The sequence below is a fragment of the Mercenaria mercenaria genome, chromosome 16 (assembly GCF_021730395.1).
Source record: "Mercenaria mercenaria strain notata chromosome 16, MADL_Memer_1, whole genome shotgun sequence".
Classification (NCBI taxonomy): domain Eukaryota; kingdom Metazoa; phylum Mollusca; class Bivalvia; order Venerida; family Veneridae; genus Mercenaria; species Mercenaria mercenaria.
In genome coordinates, this window is record NC_069376.1 from 17,231,033 (window position 1) to 17,255,546 (window position 24,514).

Here is a 24,514-nt window from a genome sequence, read left to right on the forward strand (position 1 = left end):
TGTGTTGGGGAAGACCATTCCAGGAACGAATTGTTCTTGCAAAAAGGGAGTTAGAATGATAGTGCGTATGAAATTGTGGGATCAAGTAATTAAAGTTCCTTGTAGGTGTGAGTTGGTTATGGTCAACTGCATATAATAAAGGAATTTCGTCAACATAAATGATACCCTCAATGATGTTTACCGTCAGAATACACCATACCTTAAATTACAAAAGTTTACATATTATCACGAGGGTCGGAAAGCACGAAATTTACGTTCTTGTATTGTTTGGACGGCATAGAGGCTATGACTATAGGCCGTCATGTCCATGAAGCCGTGTAAATTGATAATTTTGATGATACTTTGGTTTTATTTTGTAATTGTGAGAGATCGTTAATTGATAAGAAAGACCGGACAGTGGGAAGTTATAAAAATGATGCTTTATTTAGATTAGAAAGTGAATCGTATTATACTATAAGGACATATTTCTATAAGGAAATATAAGGTAAAATACTCCTTTTATTTCATTGACTGAAGAAAACATGGCGGACATATTTTTGTAAAAAAATCGAAACACGTGTGATTTGTGTTACACACTTTAACGATGTTTTCTTTGAAAACTAACGCTCAGCTCATTTACACTTACATAATATCCTTGATTGATGAATATGTATTTTGTATAAATATGAGTGACACACGGTACCAAATTCGATACGAAATTTTTTATGCATTTTCTTCTAGTACACTGTTGGGACACGCTTTTGGGTGTCATTGATACTTTACAATTTACTTAGACATATTTCCAACATTATTAGTTTATTTTTGATCCCCGTGCATTTCCCATGTTGATTCGACGATCTCAGATGGCTTAGGCCTTAACGCAGTGGAATTTTTCACGGTTATTACGAATTTTCACCGCTTCGAAATATTTTCAGTTAATGTCCTGTCCTGGGAAAATGGCAGATTTCGATCCTTGTAAATCGTCAGATGAAGATCGAGATTCAGATTCAGATTCTGGAAACACATCGGAAGAGGACATGTCTGACGAAGTCAGATGCAAAAAGTCGAATAAAAGTGGAAAAACGTCGGACAAACCAGATCCGGATAAACCAAATGCCGAACCTGGAACTGAATCGGTAAGTTTCGATGATGTCGTTAAACTTCAGTCAGGCTGTGTTAACTTCCGGGGATGTCTATAATAACATTCAGGTTTCAATGATTTTTTTTCTACAGTGTAAAATTTGAAAACACCCAAAGGTGTCCAGTACATGGATGGAACTTCTTATTTGTCCTAGAGCCAAAATTATCTATAAACGCCATCAACTGCTTTTTCAGTTGTGCAGAATTGCCTTAAAGGTATGCTATGTAGGACAAGAGTTTTATGGTTAGGTATTTTAACTAAACGATACTGCCAATGTCATTGTCAAATGGTCTATCTTTTGGTTGAGGTATCCCAAAGGTCAAGGTCACTGGGGTCAGATATTGTGATTTCTCCTTAACTGCCGTCCTTAGTAGCATTACCATGATTACTACTGTATTTTAACAAGGCCTAAAAATTGTTTGTTTAGGGTAACGGCCTAGAAATCACTAGGTAGGGTAGGTAGGCAATTTTATTCTATTCGGATAATAGGGGTGTTATTCTACTCACCCCGGCGTCGGTGTCGGCGTGAGCTTTCTTGGTTAAATGTTTTTGCGACAACCTTTGTTTTTTCTTTGTTACTATTGCTTATATCTTACTGTAACTTACTGCAAACAAAGTATCTGCAGGGGCTGGGCCCATTATACCCAAGGTCAAGGTCATCAAGTTGTTATACTTGGAATTATTTTAATGTTATTTTTTTTCGAAAGGTTCGTTTATGGACATATCTTTGGTACATCAAGATAATGACTTGAAATTAAAATGATTAAAATGGGCCTCCCCTAGAACTGTTTTGGTTTAAATTGCTCTTGTGTAGTTCAAATGGGAATTTAAATACAAAAACATACTATTATAAAAATCTTTGATAAAAATCGTAGTCTTAAATGCCCTCCATTATTCAGTTTATTCTTTAGCATATGCCACAGAATTGTATTTCAAATAAAATGGCTTTATAAATCAAAGAAACAGTCTACCAATGATTTTTGCTTGTGTATGGCAGTTTTTCGTCGGAATTTGCCAAAATCAATCTACGTCCATGATTGCAAAATTCTTGGAAATTATCGTGGATGTCCCGTCAATCTTTCATTCCAAAGTCTTTGCTACAAAATATAACTTAAAATGGCTACTTTGACACTACTGTCCTGATTCCGGTCATAAAGAAACGAACATGTGTAAATCAGGTTTATATACATGTATATGTGCGAAATCAATAAATGATGCGTAATTTTCGTGTAATACCGGGCATTGCCTTTTAGGCAGATCACTACCAAATCAGATGTAAGCCTCCGCATCCAAACATAAATACATTTTGTAGTGCTATTTGTTCTCCTATTCCTCGTGCCCTTTCTCAATAGCTAATCCCTTGGTTGATGACACGCTGTGTATTGTGTATTACGAAAATTAATACGTTATATTTTCGTAACAGAATCGTCAAAAAACGCTGGTTTAATTAGGTACAATCGGGTTACCCGAAACAAACAATTATTTTAGGCCCTACTTTTTGTTTTTTACTACAGATGTTATTGGTCAGTCTTTTGGTTATGGCTCAGCCATCCCAAGGGTCAATGTCACTGGGGTCAAATATTGTGATTAACTGCTGTTCCCAGTACCAATACTGTTGTATTTTAACTACTGCCAATATCATTATCGAATGATCACTCTTTTAGTTAAGGCTCCAGTGTATTCCAAATGTTAGTCCAAATAATATGGCGTTAAAGGACAGGGTAGTAACATTTGACTGCCCCTGTCTCGTCACTTATGGCAGCTGTAGAATGTAGAATAATAAAATAAGTCATCCCAATAAGCCCAATGAGTTAGGCTTCCAAAAATGTCAAGGTCACTAGGGTCAGATATTATGAGAGTGTTGGTCAGGTATCTCTTTAACTGCTGTCCCATCAATACTGAAGAATAACTAGATCTACCACCAATATCATCATCAAATGGTCAATCTTGGTTGACGCTCAAGTATCCCAAAGGTAAAGGTCACTTGGGTCAGATATTGTGATAGTGTTCGTCAGGTTTCTCATTTAATTGCTGTCCTTAGTATCATCACTACTGTATTTTTACAACTGCCAATAGCATCTGACATCAGATTGACAATGACTCTGGTATCCTAAATGTCAAGGTCGCTGGAGTCAGTTGATACCGTAATAAAAGACACAATTAATACAGTTCTTTATCTATTTTGTAGATATTAAAGAAGGTTCTACTAAGAAGAGTGCTACCCTGTGCAGCTCTTGGTGTAACAGCAGTTATCGCCGCACCTTTTGCTCTGGGTGCGATAGGTTTTGGTGCAGGTGGCATTGTGGGTGGTTCTTGGGCTGCTGGTATGATGTCGTCTGCTGCAATTGCAAATGGCGGTGGCGTTGTAGCCGGAAGTAAGATGTTTTGAATTATTCCTTAGCGACTACCAAAATATGTGACCACGCGTCACAATAAAACGCCTTTCTGTTCGGCAATTATTCACGCAATAATGGTAGAGTTATGGCACTTTATATCTAAGTCTTACGTTTCACATGTTATATTGCGTTATTTCAGATTTAAGAACATGCATTTTATACGTATACAATTTGCTTTCGCGCCCAAGTTAATAATTTTCTTTCTAAGGTACTACTTGTTGCAGTGTAGAGAATGCAAGTGAATTTTGCATTTTCCTTATAAACTACATGTATTTAAATATCATAAAAAAAACAGTGAAAAAAAAAAGTGGGCCTCCGTGGCCGAGTGGTTAAGGTCGCTTGTGGGTTCGAGCCTGACTGGGGGCGTTGAATTCTTCATGTGAAGAAGCCATCCAGCTGGCTTACGGAATGTCCGTGGTTCTACCCAGGTTCCCGCTCGTGATGAAATAATGCACGGAGGGCACCTGTGGTCTTCCTCCACCATTAAAGCTGGAAAGTCGCCATATGACCTGTCATGTGTCGGTGCGACGTTAAATAAAAAAAAAAGCAGTGAGAAAGATTTACTTCTATTAGTAGAAGCTTTTAGCATATGATAGTTAATTTAGACAAACATAAGTTTGCTTGTGATTTATTCACTTTTGTTGGATTTAACGTCGCACCGACGCAATTAGAGTTCATTATTATGGCAACTTCCCAGGAAGACCCCAGGTGCCCCTTCGTGCATTATTTCATCACGAGCAGGCACCTTGTCAAAACCACCAACCTTTCGTAATCCAGCTGGATGGCTTCCTAACATGAAGAATTCAACGCGCGAGTGAGGCTCGTACCCGCATCGGTGAGGGGCAAGTGATTCAAGTCAGCCGGATCTTAACCACTCGGCCATGGAGGCCCCTTACTTGATAAAGAGATTGGTACTTGTACCTGAAAGAGAGTCGGCTAAAGTTTATGTATATCTTGTACTTGAAGTTATCTAAAAAATATATGCAAAAATTTTGTTTTAGACTGTGATCATGTGATATTTATACAGTTTTCATGCCACCCCACGCTTCGAAGAACAAAGGGCATTTTGTTTTACTCTTGCCGGTCACTCCGATTTGATTTCTGATCAATAACTAGAGAATGTTTAGTTTCAAAATAGTCAGAACATCTTTACATGATTGCTAGCTGATCTGGCCCCGTGTTCACAAAACATTTTCGGTCTCAGCTGAGTTTGATCATGAAACTTTATTTGTCATTTATATCTGAATAGCATGTTTGAAACTAAATTTTAAGTCAATGACTATTTTCAAGTGACTATTCCGTACTGATGATCAGTCTCAGTTGGAATTTAACCTTGAAGTTTTAGTAGAAATGATATTAAAATTTCAAACTCAAACTCAGCTGAGGCCGGAAATTGTTTTGTGAACACGGGGCCAGAAGGTGAGAGGTAAAGGTCGCGATGACCTTGAGACTGAAAACGATTTCCGCGTAATAAATAATAAACGCTTTGGGCTTCGTAGGATGATGGTTATGATTATTTTCTTGGGTAGGGGATGAGGTCAGAGGTGAAGGTCACAGCGACGTCGGTACTAGAAACAGTTTCCGCTGATGAGCTAAAGGACTCTTTGGTCTACAGTCGTAAAGAGTCATAGGATGATTACCCGACGGGGAAGGGAGCAGCTAGGTCAAAGGTCAAGTTACAGCGAACTCTAGACTGAAATTATATCCGTTTTATAATTAAAGAAAGTTTTGGTTTGGTTAGTCTTCATAGGTTGGTTACCTGTTGTCAGTAAATGACCCCTGTTGTTTCTGGGGTCATTTGTTCAAAAATCAAGGTCACGGCATACAACATCACATACTCACTTGCCTATGACAGGCCATCTTGAGGGCCATATGTGTTTTACAAACAGATCTTTTTTCTTTATTTAGGCGTTGTCGCAGTTTTACAGTCCGCCGGCGCCGCCGGTGTAAGTGCCGCAGCCAATGTAGGAATCTTTACAGCTGTCACAACTGCCACCGCGGGGGTCGCAGAGGCAGGGAGTCGAATTCAAAACAAAATACAAGAAAAGTTGAGTGACGACAAACCGGACAACGTTATGTGAATAACAAAGTATTCCTTAAAGATGTGATTTTTACGAGAAATGTGTTCATTACATATATTCAAAAACAATAACATTACTTAATTGGCTTGTTTGCATACCTGCTGTTTGATCACAGGAGCCTGACATTCTATTAATAATACAAGTCTATATATTATCATGTAAAAAGTCCACCCTCTATATAAAAAATATAGAGGAGGTCTTTTTTATAAAAAGACTTTTAGTGGCTAATGGATAGATTTTCAGGCTCTTGTGGTTTGATCCGTATTTTTTCATTTGATTTTCCTTTAATATAAGTACTATTTTACATTGTTATAAAGCTTAAAAACTCCAATGATGTATTCCCAGTATTTTTTCATAAAAAAATGATAGGGTTTTATTCCATTGTGATTTATGGCCATTTCAAAATTGCAATTAATGTATGGCTCTAGTTTTTGACTAGTTTGAGCGAATTTTATGAAATATCTTAGTATAAAATCAACGTGTACTTGTAAAAAAATTTATCAAATTAAAACAAAGAACAAACATGTTTGAAAATTTTAATTGAACAAAGTTTTACAATAACAATTATATTTTTGCCCAAAAAGTAAAAAAAAAAATATTCGAAGGATTACTACAACTACATGGATACCTTTAAAATGACGAATAGTGTAATTGGATTTCTTAAAATAATTTAAGAAAAATACGAAAAAAATCCCGTGGATCAAACAGTAGAAAAATAGATAAACGCCGGCCAGAAGATCTGCTTACATGTATTTATAAAATGTGTTCGATGATGCAATATGTTGCAATATGATTATTTTCAATTTTGAAATATTGTTTGTAATTTGTGTGTGTTTATGCGTACTAAAATCATAATGGAGCAAGATGAGGAAATATATGACACACTCGTAGTGCTATTAGATAGTGAAAAAGTGATTTGTATCTAACGTGGAACCATGATTGATATATTTTCAAAAAGAAGGTGTGTCAGTGGATATTTCAGGACAGTCGAATTCAGTATTCTACAATATTTATTAAGCTTACTGGTCCAGCTATTCATTCTTCCTTTTTTACAATGTACATATTATATAAAATTTGATGTGGGAAAAGTATGAAGAGATATAGAGTTTATAGGAAGTTATGTCTCTCAGATTTCTGTACATAGTAGTCTAGCATTTACTTTGTCTTTCAGTTTTGTTTGTTGTATTTTGTGATTTTTCTGAATGGGAATAAAATAAAAACCGACTTAGTACTCTGTACTTTATTAAATGAACTTGCGCATATCTTTAGGACATGAATATTTCAAACCCGGTTTGGGAGTTATGGCCTTTCGAAGTTTTACAGTATGCTGTATGTTGCCCAGTATTGATATAAGGCTTGTCCGAATAATTCTTATTGCAGTTTTGAACAGATCCGGCCCATACTTGCAAAAAATAGTATCATTGAAAACAGAACTTCTGCATATTGTCAGATTTAGGAGTTACGGCCCTTTGAAATTTTATGAAATGCTGTATTTTGCTGTACGGATAACTCCTGTAACAGTTTTCAATTGAAGGGACTAGCCTGTAAATGCGTTTAAGTGAAACTACACATATTGTCGGATTACACATGTATGATGATGTAAGATGGTCGCCGAGTGCTTGAAATATTTTAGCAGTGGTATGAGTCTGGAAGGTTTTTGATCCGGTTTTAGCTCGTATGGCAAAGAATTTAAGTACCCTTGAACACCAAGATCGAGCATGTTGGATAGCTAATGATTTTGAGTGAAGATAATAGAATAATAGAAGACGAGCAAGCAGTGAACTTAGAGTTTGCTACCATATTTGGAAGGTTTTGGTCCGATCCTCTACAAATGAAACATATACCCATACTATAAACGAATATGGATATATATCCTGAATACAGAGTCGGTATGACACACACTGATATCTAAATCCCAATGTGCTGGGTACCAGGTACGGAAATGTAGGTAGATGTATCCACTTTACATTTTTACTTTCTATGATTTATTCAGGAGCCTCCGTGGCCGAGTGGTTAAGGTCGCTGACTTCAAATCACTTTCCCCTCATCGATGTGGGTCCGGGCCTTACTCGGGGCGTTGAATTATTCATGTGAGGAAGCCATCCAGCTGGCTTACGGAAGGTCGGTGGTTCTACCCAGGTGCCCCGCTCATGGTAAAATAATACACGGAGAGGCACCTGGTGTCTTCCTCCACCATCAAAGCTGGAAAGTCGCCATATGACCTATAATTGTGTCAGTGCGACGTTAAACCCAACAAAATAAATTTTATGTTTTATTCAAATGGCCCTCAAACTCGAGTACATAATCACGGCCAGTACCATATACATCTGTGTACAGTCAAATACGGCACGTGTTATTCATTAACTTGAAAATTTGATATACTAACTCGAAATTTCGACTTACATTTCTCAAAGTAGTATCTTGAAATTTCGAATTACGCATATCGAAATTTAGAGTAAGTCGAAATATCTAGCTAGTATCACGAATTAATAAATTACAGAAGCCTGCATGCATTACACTAGCCCCTAAAGCTCTGTCGTACTTGGCAGACGGACAGACGTTCAAAGAAAGCAATATCCTACTAAGTCGAAATTTCGTGTTAAGAAGGTCGACATTTCGAGTTAATAAATCGAAATTTGAGGAAGTATTAAGTCGGAATTTCGAGTAACGTATATATACTAATTTGGGGTATGAAGTAATTTCGAGTTAGCAGGTAGGGAATTCGCGTTAGTAGGTAGAGAGTTACCTATCTCGAAATTTCGATTTTCAATTTCGAAATTTCGAGTTACAAACAAAATAAGAACTGTTTCAAAGTGTCTCTGTACTGCCTGTAGGCCTCCTCTACATAGGCCTACCCGTGGCGCTCTGCGCTTCCGCATTCAAATTAAGATGATATATAGAGCTATATCAAAGAGGTATAAACAAATATGTATTTTATATTGGATAGGCCTATATCTGATAAGGACAAGGCGAAGTTTCCCTTTTTGTGATGATGTGACATGTTTTTTTTTTTTGGCAGGAGTCATTTACAGTAGAGATCTACAGTAATTGTAACACCAAAAATATAATGTATTTTGCAATATCGGTGGTTTTCAACTGTGTGCCGGGTACTCTTCAATGATGGAGGAATAAAATTAAGGTATCTGTCTATCTATGTCTATCTCTTAAGGTAGCAGGGTACACTTTCGAATTTTGGCCCCCTCAATATTTGTTATAAAGAGAACATCGTGATTTTGGATGTCTGTAAATTAAGGTGAGAGATAATGATTATTAATTCTTTAGAAAATTTATACAGCCGATACATGTAAAATTCTGATGTCAGTTGGAAAACTAACTGCTGGTAGCTTTGTATGATCAATGAGACACCATTTCGCGGAAAAATTCAATTCACGGAAGGGTTCTGTGCTTGTTGATTGATACTCGGGAACATTTTCGTTATTTTCCGAAAAAACGAGCTGGATGGTCCCCCATTCCGTTTATGTCCTGACGTTCAGTAAGGACTATTAAATTAAGAAATGCAATAAAATTGGACAGTGTTCTTGCAGCGGGATCATTGTAGACTGTTCAAAAGGTGCAAAATTGATGATTTTGGCACGCTATTTTTCATGGATGATGTAAACCTTTCGCTTTGATAACTTTCTTTATTCTTGTATGTGAATCCTGATCTTGCCATTAATTAAAAGCACAAAACATGCACGCAATTTATAAAATAGCCACCCAAATTTTGCTCATAGGGGAAGTGCAATATTGTGACTCGCTACATGTAAGACCGTCCATGCCCAAAATTAAATGGGTAAACAATTAACAATTTTTTCTTGACCACATCCCCTATGTTGCCCCAGAAATACCCATAAGGAACCCCAGTATTAGTTGCTGTTATTTTTAGAATTATGACTTACCTCGTTTTCAGATATCCATATATGGACAAGGAAATCCGTGACGTAATAAAAAGCAGACTGGTATACATATCAACTATTATTACTGCTGATATCTTATGAGAAAAATCGTGTTATAGTCTAAACACGGAAGTTGCATGCCGAGTTGTTATTTTTACAGTTTTGAGAAAATTTACAAATTCAACAGTCTTTAAAGATGCAGGTATGTTATAATGTATTTTGTAAGATAGTCTTTGGACGGCTAAGGCAAATATGTCTTTGCTGATGTTAAGATTTTGCCGAAAATTTAAAAGACATTGAGCTATAATTTCCAGAAAAATACACCCCCCTCCCGTGGAAGCAGTTTTTTTGGGGGACGGGGGTAATCTACGGATAAAGGGAACAGGGGTGTCTAGAGGGCTCTCCCGTAAGAAAAATGAAATGCCCGCAAGTGGCTATTCGTATGGCAGTTTTGTATTACATTGTACTGAAGTTATTCAACTGACTGTATATATTTTCACAGGTACATGACACATAACGAAAAGGCAGTGGTTAGATTACGGTACCGTAATCCTAGACTCGGGGTACCATATTCCTAGACAACCCTATCAGGATAGGCTAGGATAACGGAAGTATTTAAGAGGCATCAAATATATGTTAGGACATGCATAAATGATGATGTAGACTTACTTTTTTTCACTTAAAATAGGGATTTTTCATGCTTGTCATATCGTGTTCATGATCCGCCATTTAGCCTAGGATTAACAATATATTAATGGCGGCAATCGCTACCGGTGTATAAACAGAGTAACAGCTGTTAAAAATCTGTAGTCAAATGTTAAAAAAAGAGAGACACCAAAAAAGAAGGGGAAAAAAACAATAAAGAAGAAGAAAAGAAAGAAAAAATAAATAAAAAATAGAAAAGAAACACTGCCTACCGAAAATTCTATTATAGTATATATACTATAGGTGGAATTTTTGTATGTGTCATGTACCTGTGTATATTTTCAACAGTTTCTTTACTTTTCCTTATTTTTAGTCACACATGATCCAGAGAAGACAAAAAAACAGGAAGTGATTGCGGCAAATTTTATGTCTATGTGCAATATTGTTGTCATCGTATTATATGTATAGATATATGCAGTTGGTTTTTTTTTTACCAAGAGGTGAAGGGGCCCAGGTCTGTGATTTTGGGGGAAAATTAGCTCGGTATTTGGGCAAAGGGGAATAAAAAACCTGATGACACAGTTTCCAGCTTTGATAGTGGAGGAAGACTCCAGGTGCCCCACCGTGCATTATTTTATCACGAGCGGGCACCTGGGTAGAACCACTGACCTGTAAGCCAGCTGGATGAGGGGGAAGTAATTTGAAGTCAGCGACCTTAACCACTCGGCCATGGAGGTTTTACCAGTAAAGAAAACAGTAATTAAAACAAATGATCAAGTTTTAGGTTTGATAGTTGTGTACAACGGATACATATTGCTGTCTTAGGCAAACAAAATATGATGAATTATATTAATTCATAACATTATTCATAAACAAATTGATTACCAGGTGCTTAGAAAGCCCTTAGAGGTTAGGCTTGGTGTCTGGGGGTAGGCTAGGTGTCTGGTTACCAGACAGCTAGACTGATTTCCTTATTGATTTGAGACATAATTATACTCTTTGGATCTACGATAATGATCTAAGAAAATGGGATATTTACAGATTGTCTGTTAATTTGCATATAATAGATTTATATTGTTTTCAATCAATAAATTTATAGACTTAGTGTATCATTGTATGAAAATTGCTGAAATTACTTTTGTTTTTACAATAGCAGCTTGAAACTAACTGGCTTATTTGAAATATTGATAAATAAAAGTCATTTGTGAGTTTCATCCATTTTTTAATACTTTGATTTTTTTCATTTGGCCTTTTTAGAAAAATCTAAGTCAACCAAACCAAAATGACTGAAACTCACAATAAACTCACATGCTTCCCCTGAGTTAACCAACTAATTTCAAGCTGCAATTTTTATCTTAGTATTTCTATATATACATACATATAGATAATATTAAATATAGTGCTTTTGTTAATTTAAGGACCCGAATGCAGACACTGAGTGGAATGATGTATTGAGAGCTAAGGGAATTCTCCCACCTAAAGAGGAGATAGAACTTACTGAAGACGACATTGTAGCCATGGTAGAAAACACTATTCAACAGAAATCTAATGGTACGATTTGTGCTAGAAAGATTGAAATTGTTTAACACAAAACCCCAAAACAACTGATATGGAAAACAATATATGATTTTTCTGTACTTTGCTGATCTTGACATTTCTATCATTTTTTTAGCTCATCTAAGCCAAAGGCTCAGGGTGAGCTATTGTGATCGCTCACCGTCCGGAGTCCGTCTGTTCGTCCACACTTTCCTTTAAACAACATCTCCTCCCAAACCACCAGGGCAATTTTGATGAAACTTCACAGGGATGATCCTCGGATTGTCTTCTTTATTAAAGTATAAATTATTCAAAGAATTGAATTCTATACAGAAGTGAGAACGCTGGTTGCCATGACAACCAAAAGGTAAAACTTCATAAATCTTCTTGTCCAAAACCACAAGACATAGGGCTTTGATATTTGGTATGTAGCATCATCTAGTGGGCCTCTACCAAGATTTTTCAAATTATCCCCCTAGGGTCAAATATGGCCCCACCCCAGGGGTCACATGGTTTATATAGACTTATATAGGGAAAAACTTTGAATATCTTCCTGTCCAAAGCCATAAGGCCTAGGGCTTTGATATTTAGTATGTAACATCATTTAATGAGCCTCTACCAAGATTGTACAAATTATCCCCGTAGGATATAATATGGCCCCGCCCTGGGGGTCAAATTGTTTCTATAGACTTATATAGGGAAAAACTTTGAAAATCTTCTTGTCAAAAACAATAAGGCATAAGCTTTGATAATTGGTATGTAGCATCATATAGTGGGCCTCTACCAAGATTGTTCAAATGATCCTCCTACTCCTAGGGTGAAATATTGGCCCTGTCCAAGGGGTCACATGGTTTTTATAGACTTGTATAGGAAAAATCTTTAAAAATCTTCTGGTCTGAGACTACAAGACCTAGGCTTTTGATATTTGGTATGTAGCATTGCCTTATGGTTCTCTACCCAGGGTTCTCACTAGCAATTTCAAGTTGCAGTCCTGGGACTCCCAAAGCTGAAAAAGTTGCAGTCCCAACTAGACTGATGGACAGACTTAAACGTTTCGTCAAAACACTGACCTCTATTGTACTTTAAAATTAAGTATAGACGGACAACAGACATTTAGTAATCACAATTCCTCACCCAAACTTTGTTAAGGTGAGATAAAAAGGTAAAGACTGAATAGGTGAAAAATATAACACTTTTATTTTAATACTTATTAACAGCATAGTATCACTGTAACCAAGTCACAAACATTTACATTCTTCTATTGAACATTTCACAAAATTTTAATACTTATTAACAGCATAGTATCACTGTAACCAAGTCACAAACATTTACATTCTTCTATTGAACATTTCACAAATTTTTGTTCCACTTGCAAAGGTGTCAAAGTCTTTAACAGATGGACCTTCCAGTCTGATTCTCATTAATGTCATACAAATATAATACTTTATTTTAATACTTATCAGGAGCATTGGTCTGAAATATAAAAATTCACAATATGATCATTTTTGCATATATACACAACATATTGTAATATAGAAACATAATGCTTCATCAATAACATCTGTTATACATTGTAGCACTGTACATATAACCAAGTCACAAACATTTACTTTCTTCTATTGCGCATTGCACAAAACTTTGTTACACTTGCAGTGGGGTCAAAGTCTTTGACAGAGGGGCCTTCCTGTTTGATTCTCATTAACTTTACAACAGTTTCATGTGCTAACCTAGAGCGTCCTTTAGTTTTAATGTGATTGTGCACACTAAACCCCCTCTCACAGGCAACTGAGGTCACAGGAGACACAAGCAGTATTTTGGCCAATTTAGCAAAGTCAGGGTAGAGTTCAGAGTAGTTTTTAATAATGTGTACACACCCTTCCTGCAGATTTTTGTTAAGGTTTTTTAGAATAATTTTCAGGTCAAGATAATTGTCTCGGGCTCTGTTGCCATTGATAACGCTTTCCCCATATACTTCTATTAGTTTCTCTAGTTCATTCTCTCCATAAGACTCTAAGGCTGTCACTGCCTTTGGCACTTTCTGGGGATTAAGTACAGTGTCCAGTTGTTTTAATGTAGCCATTGACTCTGGTTCAAATCTGTCAGTTATGTTATCACACAGTTTGCCTAAGTAAGTACCTGCACTATTCTGAAACCCAATGCGTAATGTCTCCCTGTCAGTTAATTTCACACCTCTGTACATTCCATTTTCAATGTTCTTATATGTCTTATCAAGCTCAGGACCATTCACTCTTTTCATTTTACTTAGCTTTGCCTGTGTTAATTCAGCCTGTGTATTAACAACTTCAATGTCCACACATTCGCCTTGAAGCAGGGTACTCAGCCTACTTATGACCATTTGCACATCTTTCAGAAAACCTGTCACAAGCACAAAGTTCACAGATCTGAGTTTGTTCAGTAGCCCTTTTGCCTCAGCATTGCCTTCAGCTGCCTCATGTTCCAGGGTCTGGTACAGTGCAGGGTACACTTCATAGATAGCATCCACAGCTTTCCCCAGGGACAACCATCGGAAGCTTGCTGGTTCTTTCAGTGTGACGAATTTGTGATTGTCATCCTCTAACACTGACATGAGTGTTCTCAATTTATTGTATCTCACCACAGATAAACTGATATGTTTGTAGACTGACTTAACTGTGGTCTGGTACTCATCCAACATAGGCACATCTCTGCAAGCCTGACCTGCAGCCAGCGCCAGGCGATGGGCAACACAGTGGATCTCTATCAGCAGTGGTGCAAGCTCCTTTAACTTTACACCCACACCCCCCTTCCTTCCAGTCATGACACTGGCACCGTCACTTGCAAGGGTTACCACTTTATCCAAAGGAATGTTCTTCTTTGTGAAAAGTTCATTCACAGCTGTCACAATTGTATCCGCTTTCCCATTTTCAACATTGATACAATCCAGAAACTGAACTTTTGGCATATTATCACAAGACAAACACTTCACATACACATTTAACTTTTTAGCCCACCATCATCAGATGGTGGGCTATTCAAATCACTCTGCGTCTGTGGTCCGTCGTCCTTCCGTCCGTCCGTCATTCCGTCATTCCGTCCGTCCTTCCGTTAACAATTTCTCGTTATCGCATCTCCTCAGAAACTACCAGGGGGATTTTGACCAAACTTTGTCAGAATGATGTATTGGTACCCTAGTTGTGTCCCCCTGAAAATCAGACAGGTTCAACAATTTTTTAGTAAGTTATGGCCCTTTGTTTATTTCTATAATTTACATAGATTTATGTAGGGAAAAACTTTGAAAATCTTCTTGTCCAAAACCACAGAGCCTAGGGCTTTGATATTTGGTATGAAGCATCATCTAGTGGTCCTCTACCAAGATGATTCAAATTATTTCCCTGGGGTCTAATATGGCCCCACCCCGGGGGTCACATGGTTTATATAGACTTATATAGGGAAAAACTTTGAAAAACCTCTTGTCCAAAACCACAGGGCCTAGTGCTTTGATATTTTGTATGTGACATCATCTAGTGGTCTTCTACTAAGATTGTTCAAATTATCCCCCTAGGGTCAAATATGGCCCCACCTGGGGGTCACATGGTTTACATAGACTTATATAGGGAAAAACTTTGAAAATCTTCTTGTCCAAACCACAAAGCCTATGGCTTTGATATTTGTAATGTAGCATCATCTAGTGGTTCTCTACCAAGTTTGTTAAAATTATCCCCCTAAGGTCAAATATGGCCCCGCCCTGGGGGTCACATAGTTCATATAGACTTATATAGGGAAAAGCTTTTAAAAACTTCTTGTCAATAACCTACAACATTCAAATTTGGACCACATGTATGGTTTTGTGTGTTGAGATGAACCTTGACATGAGTTGACCTTGATTTTGACCTTGTGACCTACTTTCACATTTCTGTAGCTACAACCTTCAAATTTGGACCACATGCATAGTTTAGTGCACTGAAAAAAACTTTGACCTTGATATTGACCTAGTGACCTACTTTCACATTTTTGAAGGTACAGGCTTCAAATTTGGACCACATGCATAGTTTCGTGTTCCGAAATGAAATTTGACCTTGATTTTGACCCAGTGACCTACTTTCACATTTCTCAAGCTACAGCCTTCAAATTTGGACCACATGCATGGTTTTATGTACCGAAACAAACTTTGACCTTTACATTGGCCTAGTGACCTACTTTCACAGTTTTGAAGGTACAGGCTTCAAATTTGGACCACATGCATAGTTCTGTATTCTGAAATAAAATTTGACCTTGATTTTGACCTAGTGACCTACTTTCACATTTCTCAAGCTACAGCCTTCAAATTTGGACCACATGCATGGTTTTGTGTACCGAAACAAAGTTTGACCTTTACATTGACCTAGTGACGTACTTTCACATTTTTGGAGGTACAGGCTTCAAATTTGGACCACATGCATAGTTTTGTATTCCGAAATAAAATTTGACCTTGATTTTGACCTAGTGACCTACTTTCACATTTCTCAAGCTACAGCCTTGAAATTTGGACCACTTGCATAGTTTTGTAAACCGAAATGAACTTTGACCTTAAGATTGACCAAGTGACCTACTTTCACATTTCTATAGCTACAGGCTTCAAATTTGGACCACTTGCATAGTTTTGTGTACCGAAAAAAACTTTGACCTTAAGATTGACCTAGTGACTTAGTTTCAAATTTCTCAAACTACAGCCTTCAAACTTGATGCACATGCATAATTTTGTGTACAAAGAATTTTGTCCTTAAGATTGATCTAGTGACCTACTTTCACATTTCTCAAGCTACAGCTTTTGAATTTGCACCACATGCACAGTTTTGTGTACGGAAACGAAATTTGACCTTGAGCTAGTCAGTAAGTCTTGAAATTTGGAACACTCAAAAATGGCACATTGGTGGGCGCCAAGATCACTCTGTGATCTCTTGTTATGAACAGTTATGTCTGTACTTTCATCAAGAATTAAACCTATATACTCAGACTGCTGTAGATTCTGTGTGAGATAATCATCCAATGTAGAATCAATCGCATCTATCAGTTCCATTTTTGCTTCCTCACTGGTATACAGTTTCTTCGGGTTCTGAAGACCTGGACAATTGTTTTTCACCTGGAAGATAAAAACAGAACACGTGTATAAAAATTAGATGACTAACTAAATTTGACATTTTTTTAAAAATTTCCCTATCCTTCCTAAGAAACTGCATCAATAATGGATCACTTGCTAAAACAAACTTTTTTATTTTCCTTTCCTTTACAACTTGCGAGATGTCTCAATTAAACTAACATGTGAATGGCTATTAGCAGGGCTCGGACAGTTAATTCAGTCTTACCATTCTGATATGCCAGATTAACCCAGTATGCATTGCACATTGTAGTATAGATTATAATGTACCAGTATATTATTATTATAATATAGTGCATCTGAATGTGAAGTCATTTAGGCATTAATCAAACTCCTTACCTGAAGTTCAATTACTTTGTCATACTGGTTGATAGCAACACCCTGTTTTGCGACATAGAACATGGTGTTGATTTGTGCCTGGATAGAGTCGTCCTCAACAATACGGTCTTGTTGTTCGATGGCTTCTACCACCTTCTGTGTGGTAATATTCTGGCTTTTGGAGTCTCTTGCCTGAGCTGTGAAGATATGGTCTTTAGATATCTCATGCCTACTGAATGTGGAACTCTGGAATAAAATACAAAGAATTTTAAAGATATTGCATATTACAGAATAAATAACCTTCAAAATCTAAGAATGCAGGGACAAAAGATATACACACTCTGCTTTATTAAAAATGCTGTCCATCTGACAGACATCATGACTACAGGTATATGCTGAAAACATCTTACATAGCATCTTATATAAGAAATACACCTTGTACTTTTATGTACACATAAAAACTTTGTTGATTTTACATTACAAATTCGGGAAAAGTGATGAAATTCTGTTTCAAAAGCTTATTTAATGATTATTGCATGTAGGTGATCTATAACAAAAAATTAAACAGCAATATATTGCATGTAGGTGATCTATTACAAATCAGGCCCTGTCCTGGGGGTCCCAAGTTTTACATAGACTTCTATAGGAAAAATTTTAAAAATCTTCTTGTCTGAAAGTTCAAGGCCTATGCCTTTGATATTTTGTATGTATCATTGCCTAGTTGATCTCTAACAAGATTGCTTGAATTATGCCCCTGGGGTGAAAAGAGGCCTCACCCCAGGGGTCACTTGATATATATGAGTTATATAGGAAAAATACTTAAAACATTATCAGATTATATTTCCTAGACTGTTTGATTATATTTACAAGATGACCACAAGTGATAAGGTGTCATCCTACTGTGACCTTGACCAACTGACCTACTTTCTTGTTTTTTAAGATACAGCCTTAAAATTTGGATGACATGTACAGTTTTGTACACCAGTCTTAAAACTGACTTTCAGTGACCATGAATATGACCTACTAACCTACTTTATTGTTTTTAAAGCATTAACAAAGTTTGTTCAAGCAAGCAAGTTAACTCAGGTGAGCAATATAGGGCCATCATGGCCCTCATGTTAAATTTTGAAGTGCCAGCATACTGGTACATATTATACACCTTAAAGGGACTGGCCTCCAGATTGTTCAACAACACAATTTTTTTTCTTAGATATCTGGAAATAAATGCTATATATATCTTAAGAAGGCTTTAAAAAAACTGACAAACTGTGATATTATGTTATGGAAACACATGCGATTTTGCTGTCTTTACTACTTTTTATGATGAAAATCGAAAAGCATTTGTAACGCTTTACTCCAGGTAAACTGTCTTGATTATAAATATATTTTGAAGTCATAGTTCACTAATTCGGCTATAATGCTATTGGTTACGACAATGGGAAAATGTCTTTATTGTCGCGGCAGTCTGGGGTTTGATTCCCGACAGGGGAATCTTTTTTTTTCTTGATTTGGAATTTTAAAAAATTTTAGAAACAAAAGCTCATAATTATTCTAATGTTCATAATATGACCAAACTACATGTACAATTTGAAAGAAAGATTATTTTTAGCCAGATCTGGAGAAGAAAACTACATAAGTAACATGGATACTTTCTGGTTTGATCTGTCTGAAAAGGTTCTGCCACAGTCCATTTTCAGAAAAAGGCATTTTATATTTCATACAAGGACATAAAATTTTATATGATGTTATATTATCATTCAGTATCAGAAAGGATATATTTTATATTTATATCAGTTTCAAGTAAAAACACTGATTTCAGTTGATTCAGGACTCTGGCGAATTGGTGACTTGAGAGAAAGAGTCACTTTGGTCAGTGGGACTAGAAACTTCGCTCAGATCTAGCCTCAAAACGAAATGAAAGTTGTCTGATTTTCTTTGATCCGCATTCACTTCTTACCGCTTTACGAACTGTTTCGTCAAGACAATTTGTACGGTGTCAAAATCAGATTTCAGGCAAAAATATTTTACTCAGATTCCGACAAAGATATTTTCAAATCTGTACTGTAAAATCATTTAATTTTGTGGGCATGAAATTTCGTGGTTTTGGTCAAAACGGCAATCTTGTGGTGGGTATGAATTCGTGGATTTCAACTATTGAACATAAAACAAGTGGTTATTTTACTTGTTCGTTGGGATTAAATTTGGTGGATTGTCTCAACCATGAAATCCACAAAAGTAAGCCCCCCACGAATATTAATGATTTCACAGTATTTCAATAAACTTCAGGCAAGGACATGTCGGAGATGGGGTTGGATGAGCTGGATGATATAGAAGATGACATAGATGAAGAAGAAGAAAAAATATTTGAACAATATAGGTAAAACTTACAAAATAACAAGTGTGCATATTGTATTAAAATCTGATTGACCATGTTCCAGAACTCGTTGAAAATGATCTCTCAGCAAATTTGTGTTTTCGAAAGAATGGATTTAAGAAAGAAATCAAAAACATAGCAGTTGATGACTGCATTTTATTACAATTTACACAGATTGTAGTTTCTGTGATAACAGAACTCTTTGAAAATGTTCTGTCAGCAAATTGTGGAAAGAATAGATTTAAAGGCCTAGATTTTGGCAGTGGGCCAAGGGATTTCTGTCTTCACCAGCACAGTTGGGGGCTAATGACCATCACAGTATGGTTCCAATAAACAAGGGTCATTGTTTATTGGAGAGTCAGTCTACCTTTCAAGTGTATCAGTTAGTGAGAAGGGGAAACAAAGTAATTTATTTTAAATTAATGAATAATTAATAACATTTAATGTTATACTAGGTTTTTTTTGGGGCATTTCTATGTAAAGAAAAATATTGTTGATCAAACACAATAATAAAATAATCAGAAACTTATTTTCACAATTATAAAATAATGAAAAACTTTCTTAATGAAATATGCAAGTTTTTATTTTTTTCAAATTCTGTCTGGAGAATTGTGATTTTTCAGAAAAATGTGACTTTCACTCATCTAAAGCTGGCAGAATACTGTAGATATCATTTGTCTAAAATTGAAAACAGTATGTGCATTTCAAAGTTACAAAGCAAAGCGTGAAAAAAGTCACTTTTGGCAACAAACTGAAAATGAAAATTGAGTATAGATGGAACACAATAATTTTATATTAATTTTTTCTCAGCACAAAGAACTCATGAAGTTTTCACTATACTTGTGTTTTATTATCATTATTATTTTCAGTATTATTACTGTATCTTTTATCATCCTATATGTAATATAATAATAATAATGATAATAATAATAATAATATTATTATATTATTATTATTATTATTATTATTATTATGATTATTATAACATTAAAGTAATAGTTATTATAATCTATATGATATCAAAATAATAATAATTATTATTATCATTCCACATTCACTGAAGAAAAATTAATGTCTTTCAACTCCACTGCACACATCTTCATGGTCTAGTTAGGGTCCCTGCTGTGCTAATTGCCCTCTAATCAGTTACTGTTACATAATCGCTGATAAGCAGCAGATAAGATGGGAGTTGTATATTGGATTTGGGGGGGGGGGGACACTTATATAGTAGTGAATCTAGGCCTTTAAGAAAGAAATCAAAGTTGCTGTAGTTGAAAATTGCATTTGACCTTAATTTACACATATTGCAATTTCTTCGATAATATTACATTGTATTTTTTTGGGGGGAAAAAGTTGATGAAAGTTGATTGGACTAAGGTTACAAGACATCTCTCAGACAGAACCCTGTGAAATTGTTAGATATTGATGTTATGATTCTTTCATTATGCATTTTAGACGTTTGATTTAAGTTTTAATGGTCATGATTTAAGTTTTAATGGTCATTAAAACTGACAAATTTAAACAAAATGCAGAAAATTTACTTCTTCAGTGTCGGAATAAAAATGACGTTTGAAAGATGCACATCAACTTTAAGTTATTGCCTGTTGCATTACATGGATTTATGTTTTTTGTTTATTATAAGGAACAAAAGGCATTTATCAATATACTTGTCTTTCATCCAGCATTACATAAGAATGAAAAATTAATACAGTCATATACTGTAAACTCATTTAATTTCGTGGGCATGAAATTTCGTGGTTTTGGTCAAAACGGTATTTTCGTGGGGATATGAATTCGTGGATTTCACCTTTTAAATATAAAATGAATGGGAATTGTACTTGTTCGTTGTGATTAAATTTCGTGGATTGACTCAACCACGAAATCCACGAAAATTAGTCCCCCACGAATATTAATCATTTCACAGTACTAGTCAAACACAGCTGGGAATTTATTACGCTAATAGTTATATTACATAAATGTTATATTGTGAGAAAGGAGCCTTATAAGTTGTATATTCAGATAAGTTCATAAGTTGTCTTATATAATTATTTATTTGAATGTAAATTCCTATAAAACTACTTTCACCTGTTATTCCTCATACAGACGGCAGAGAATGGCTGAAATGCGCGAAGCTCAGCAGAAGAACAAATTTGGCGAGGTTCGTGAAATTAGTAAATCGGATTGGGTCACGGAAGTCAACAAGGCTGGTGATGGAATATGGGTTGTTATACATGTATATAAACCTTCGTAAGTCAATTTGAAAAAAAGTTTTTTAAATGTGAATTTCTATGTGATGATATTTTTACTCCTTATTTCAATCTTCAAGGAATATTAGTTGCTATGGAAAGACTACAACTTGTCATCCTTTGACTTAAGTAGCCTGCCCGCTTAGCTTGATAGAGAGAGTGCAGACCTACGGATCACAGGGTAGTGAGTTTGATCTTGGGGCAGGCCATTATGTTCTCCTTGACAATTTGATGAAAGACATTGTGTCTGAAAACGTTCAGAACAGGTTTGTACTGGTACAAAATCCAGGAACACTGGTAAGGTTAACTGCCCAACGTTACGTAACTGAAATACTGTTGAAAAACAGTCTTAAACCCAAAACAAACCAACAATAAGTAGCAAAAGTAATAGGTCTTACCATCTATAACTTTGAATTTATATCTTTTAAATGTATCAACTCTCAAATTGATAACATAATTGTTCTTTGCTAAACATTTTAGTGTATTGGTTGGCATTTCACGACAAATTATGATACAAGTTATTAAACTCTCTGACCAGTGACTGTCAAATTTGAAAATTAGACAGAAATGTTACCGTAAACATGCAGTGACAGCCATTGTTAGCTCTTTGATATTATCATTCTTTCCATAGCATTACCACCAGGATATCATCTGCATATTTCAAGCTGATTTTGAAAGATTTAATTTGTCAAACGTTGTAATATCACAGTGCCGTAGCCAGACACAAATTTTAACCGAGGCAATCTACGGGGGTACAGGGGCATGACACTTCATTTTAAGGGATCAGGGGGCACTATTCCTAGGAAATTTTGAAATATATATATGAAATAATGGCATATATTTTTTTTTTGGTCTAAATGTTTAGGTTCTTTAGGGGGAACCCTCTCATTTTAGGGAATTCAGGGGGCTCTTGCCCTGAAAAAAATTTGAAATACATGTATGAAATGGTGGCCTCTGGTGCAATTTTTGGGTCAAAATTTTGAGGTATGGGAAGTAGTTTTCCCCTCATTTCAGTGGAGTCATGGGGCCCTTACCCTGGCGGCAAATTTTGAAATATCGGTATGAAATAGTGGCCTTTGGTGCTTTTTTGGGCTTAAATTTGATGATAATAAAATAAATAATTGGGTTAAAATGGTCACTTCTCAGTCAACTTGTGCGGGGAAGTGGGTGTGTGTGTGTGTGGGGGGGGGGGGGCACGGGCCTCGTCGCCCGGCCCATGAATCTGGACCTGGCAAGGCTATCAATATGACTGCTAGGATTTCTGTCTCACCTTGCCTCAATATTTATTTAATGTCATGAGGCAAATGATATTCTGATATATTCTAATTATATTAATATACTTTTTTGAACTTTTGTAACTGAATTTTTCATCAGTGTGATAGGCCTACTTTTAACTTTTTTTTGGCTCCTCAAAGTTTAACCGAGGCAACTGCCTCGGTTTGCCTCAGTGTGGCTACGGCGCTGTATCATATCTTATCTTTAAAAAGATAGTAACATGGCCTTTTTGATACATTTACCCATGGGTTGCCATTAATTCATAAAATAATTTTAATTTCCGTATGCCGAGTCCAGGCGTTATTCTACTTTATACAGATTATGACATTATGCAATTTCTTTTTGTTTATCAGACTTGCAGAACTACTTTAAATCCTACATCTATTTGTATTTACATACATAGATGAAAATCTGATCTCTGCTGAGCTTTCAATAACCATTGTGACTTATGTGTTTTTACCCATGCATCAAGTGATTGATTTTGTCATTTAAGCTTGTTTTGCTGACATCGGATCTTGTATAAATTAGCCAGATACTGTAAAATCATTTAATTTTGTGGGCATGAAATTTCGTGGTTTAGGTCAGAATGGCAAATTCGTGGGGATATGAATTTGTGGATTACAACTTTTGAACATAAAATGAATGGGAATTCCACTTATTCGTTTGGATTAAATTTCGTGGATTGACTCAACCACGAAATCCAGGAAAATTAATCCCCCACGAATATTAATGATTTCACAGTAACTTACATGTTGATTTTTATTTTTCAGGATGCCATTATGTAAGTTAGTGAACCAACACATATCAAATTTAGCACAGAAATTCCCAGCGACAAAGTTTCTCCGCAGTGTGTCGTCAGTGTGTATACCAAATTATCCTGATAAAAACTTACCAACTATCTTTGTATACTGTGACAATGAAATGAAAAAACAGTTTGTAGGACCTCTAGCCTTTGGTGGAATGAATTTAAAACAAGATGGTGAGTTTTTTTTACTTCTTCAAAACACGGGGCTATAAATCTATTAAAGTATGAATAATGTGATACATTTACTGCGAGAAAATTTGATCCTTCTATATGTTTAATAGAGTTAATATTAGTAGTCATAAAGACTGTAATGCATGTATATAGCCTCAATTCGTTAATGTTAGTTGTGCAGTCTTTTATATTATTACGAAAATTTCAGACTGGTCAAACCCAGTTGGCTGTTATATTGCTTCATTTCATTCTATGCCCAGGGCACTAGACAACTTTTGGGGACAGGTACCCATACCCTCAGGAAGGGGAATTTTTCGACATTTTAAGACGAAAAGGGGAAGTTTAAGCCATGTATATGTAACTACTTTTCACACTTATTAATACTGTTTTCAATCATTTCTAACTGATGTGACTATATTGAAACAGTAATCTTCCTTAGAGGCACTATATAATATTAAAAGAAAGAGTTAATATCTATTTGTGTCAAACAACCTATCATCAGGGGAATTTTCTTCTGAGAAAGGGGAAAAAAAACATA

General features: G+C 35.9%; 2 protein-coding genes across 3 annotated transcripts in view; both read left to right on the forward strand.

Moving 5' to 3' along the window:
* LOC123540439 (phosducin-like protein 3) overlaps positions 1-24,514 on the forward strand; it is a 478,889-nt gene that overhangs the window by 453,105 nt on the left and 1,270 nt on the right. Inside the window, exons 2-6 of one of the 2 annotated variants that reach the window (XM_053526211.1) lie at positions 9,640-9,695; positions 11,557-11,689; positions 19,392-19,482; positions 21,583-21,726; positions 23,771-23,979. In XM_053526211.1, coding sequence (XP_053382186.1) covers positions 9,690-9,695; positions 11,557-11,689; positions 19,392-19,482; positions 21,583-21,726; positions 23,771-23,979 — 583 coding nt within the window. In that variant the 5' untranslated portion in view covers positions 9,640-9,689. Of the gene's footprint in view, positions 1-9,547; positions 9,696-11,556; positions 11,690-19,391; positions 19,483-21,582; positions 21,727-23,770; positions 23,980-24,514 lie in introns of those variants that run through there. The other variant, XM_045325473.2, reaches the window with a different exon arrangement.
* LOC123540698 (interferon alpha-inducible protein 27-like protein 2B) lies at positions 460-6,821 on the forward strand. The gene is made up of 4 exons (XM_053526219.1): positions 460-484; positions 915-1,115; positions 3,309-3,495; positions 5,425-6,821. Exons 2-4 carry the CDS (start codon positions 918-920, stop codon positions 5,595-5,597), a joined length of 558 nt encoding a protein of 185 aa, XP_053382194.1. The 5' UTR covers positions 460-484; positions 915-917; the 3' UTR covers positions 5,598-6,821.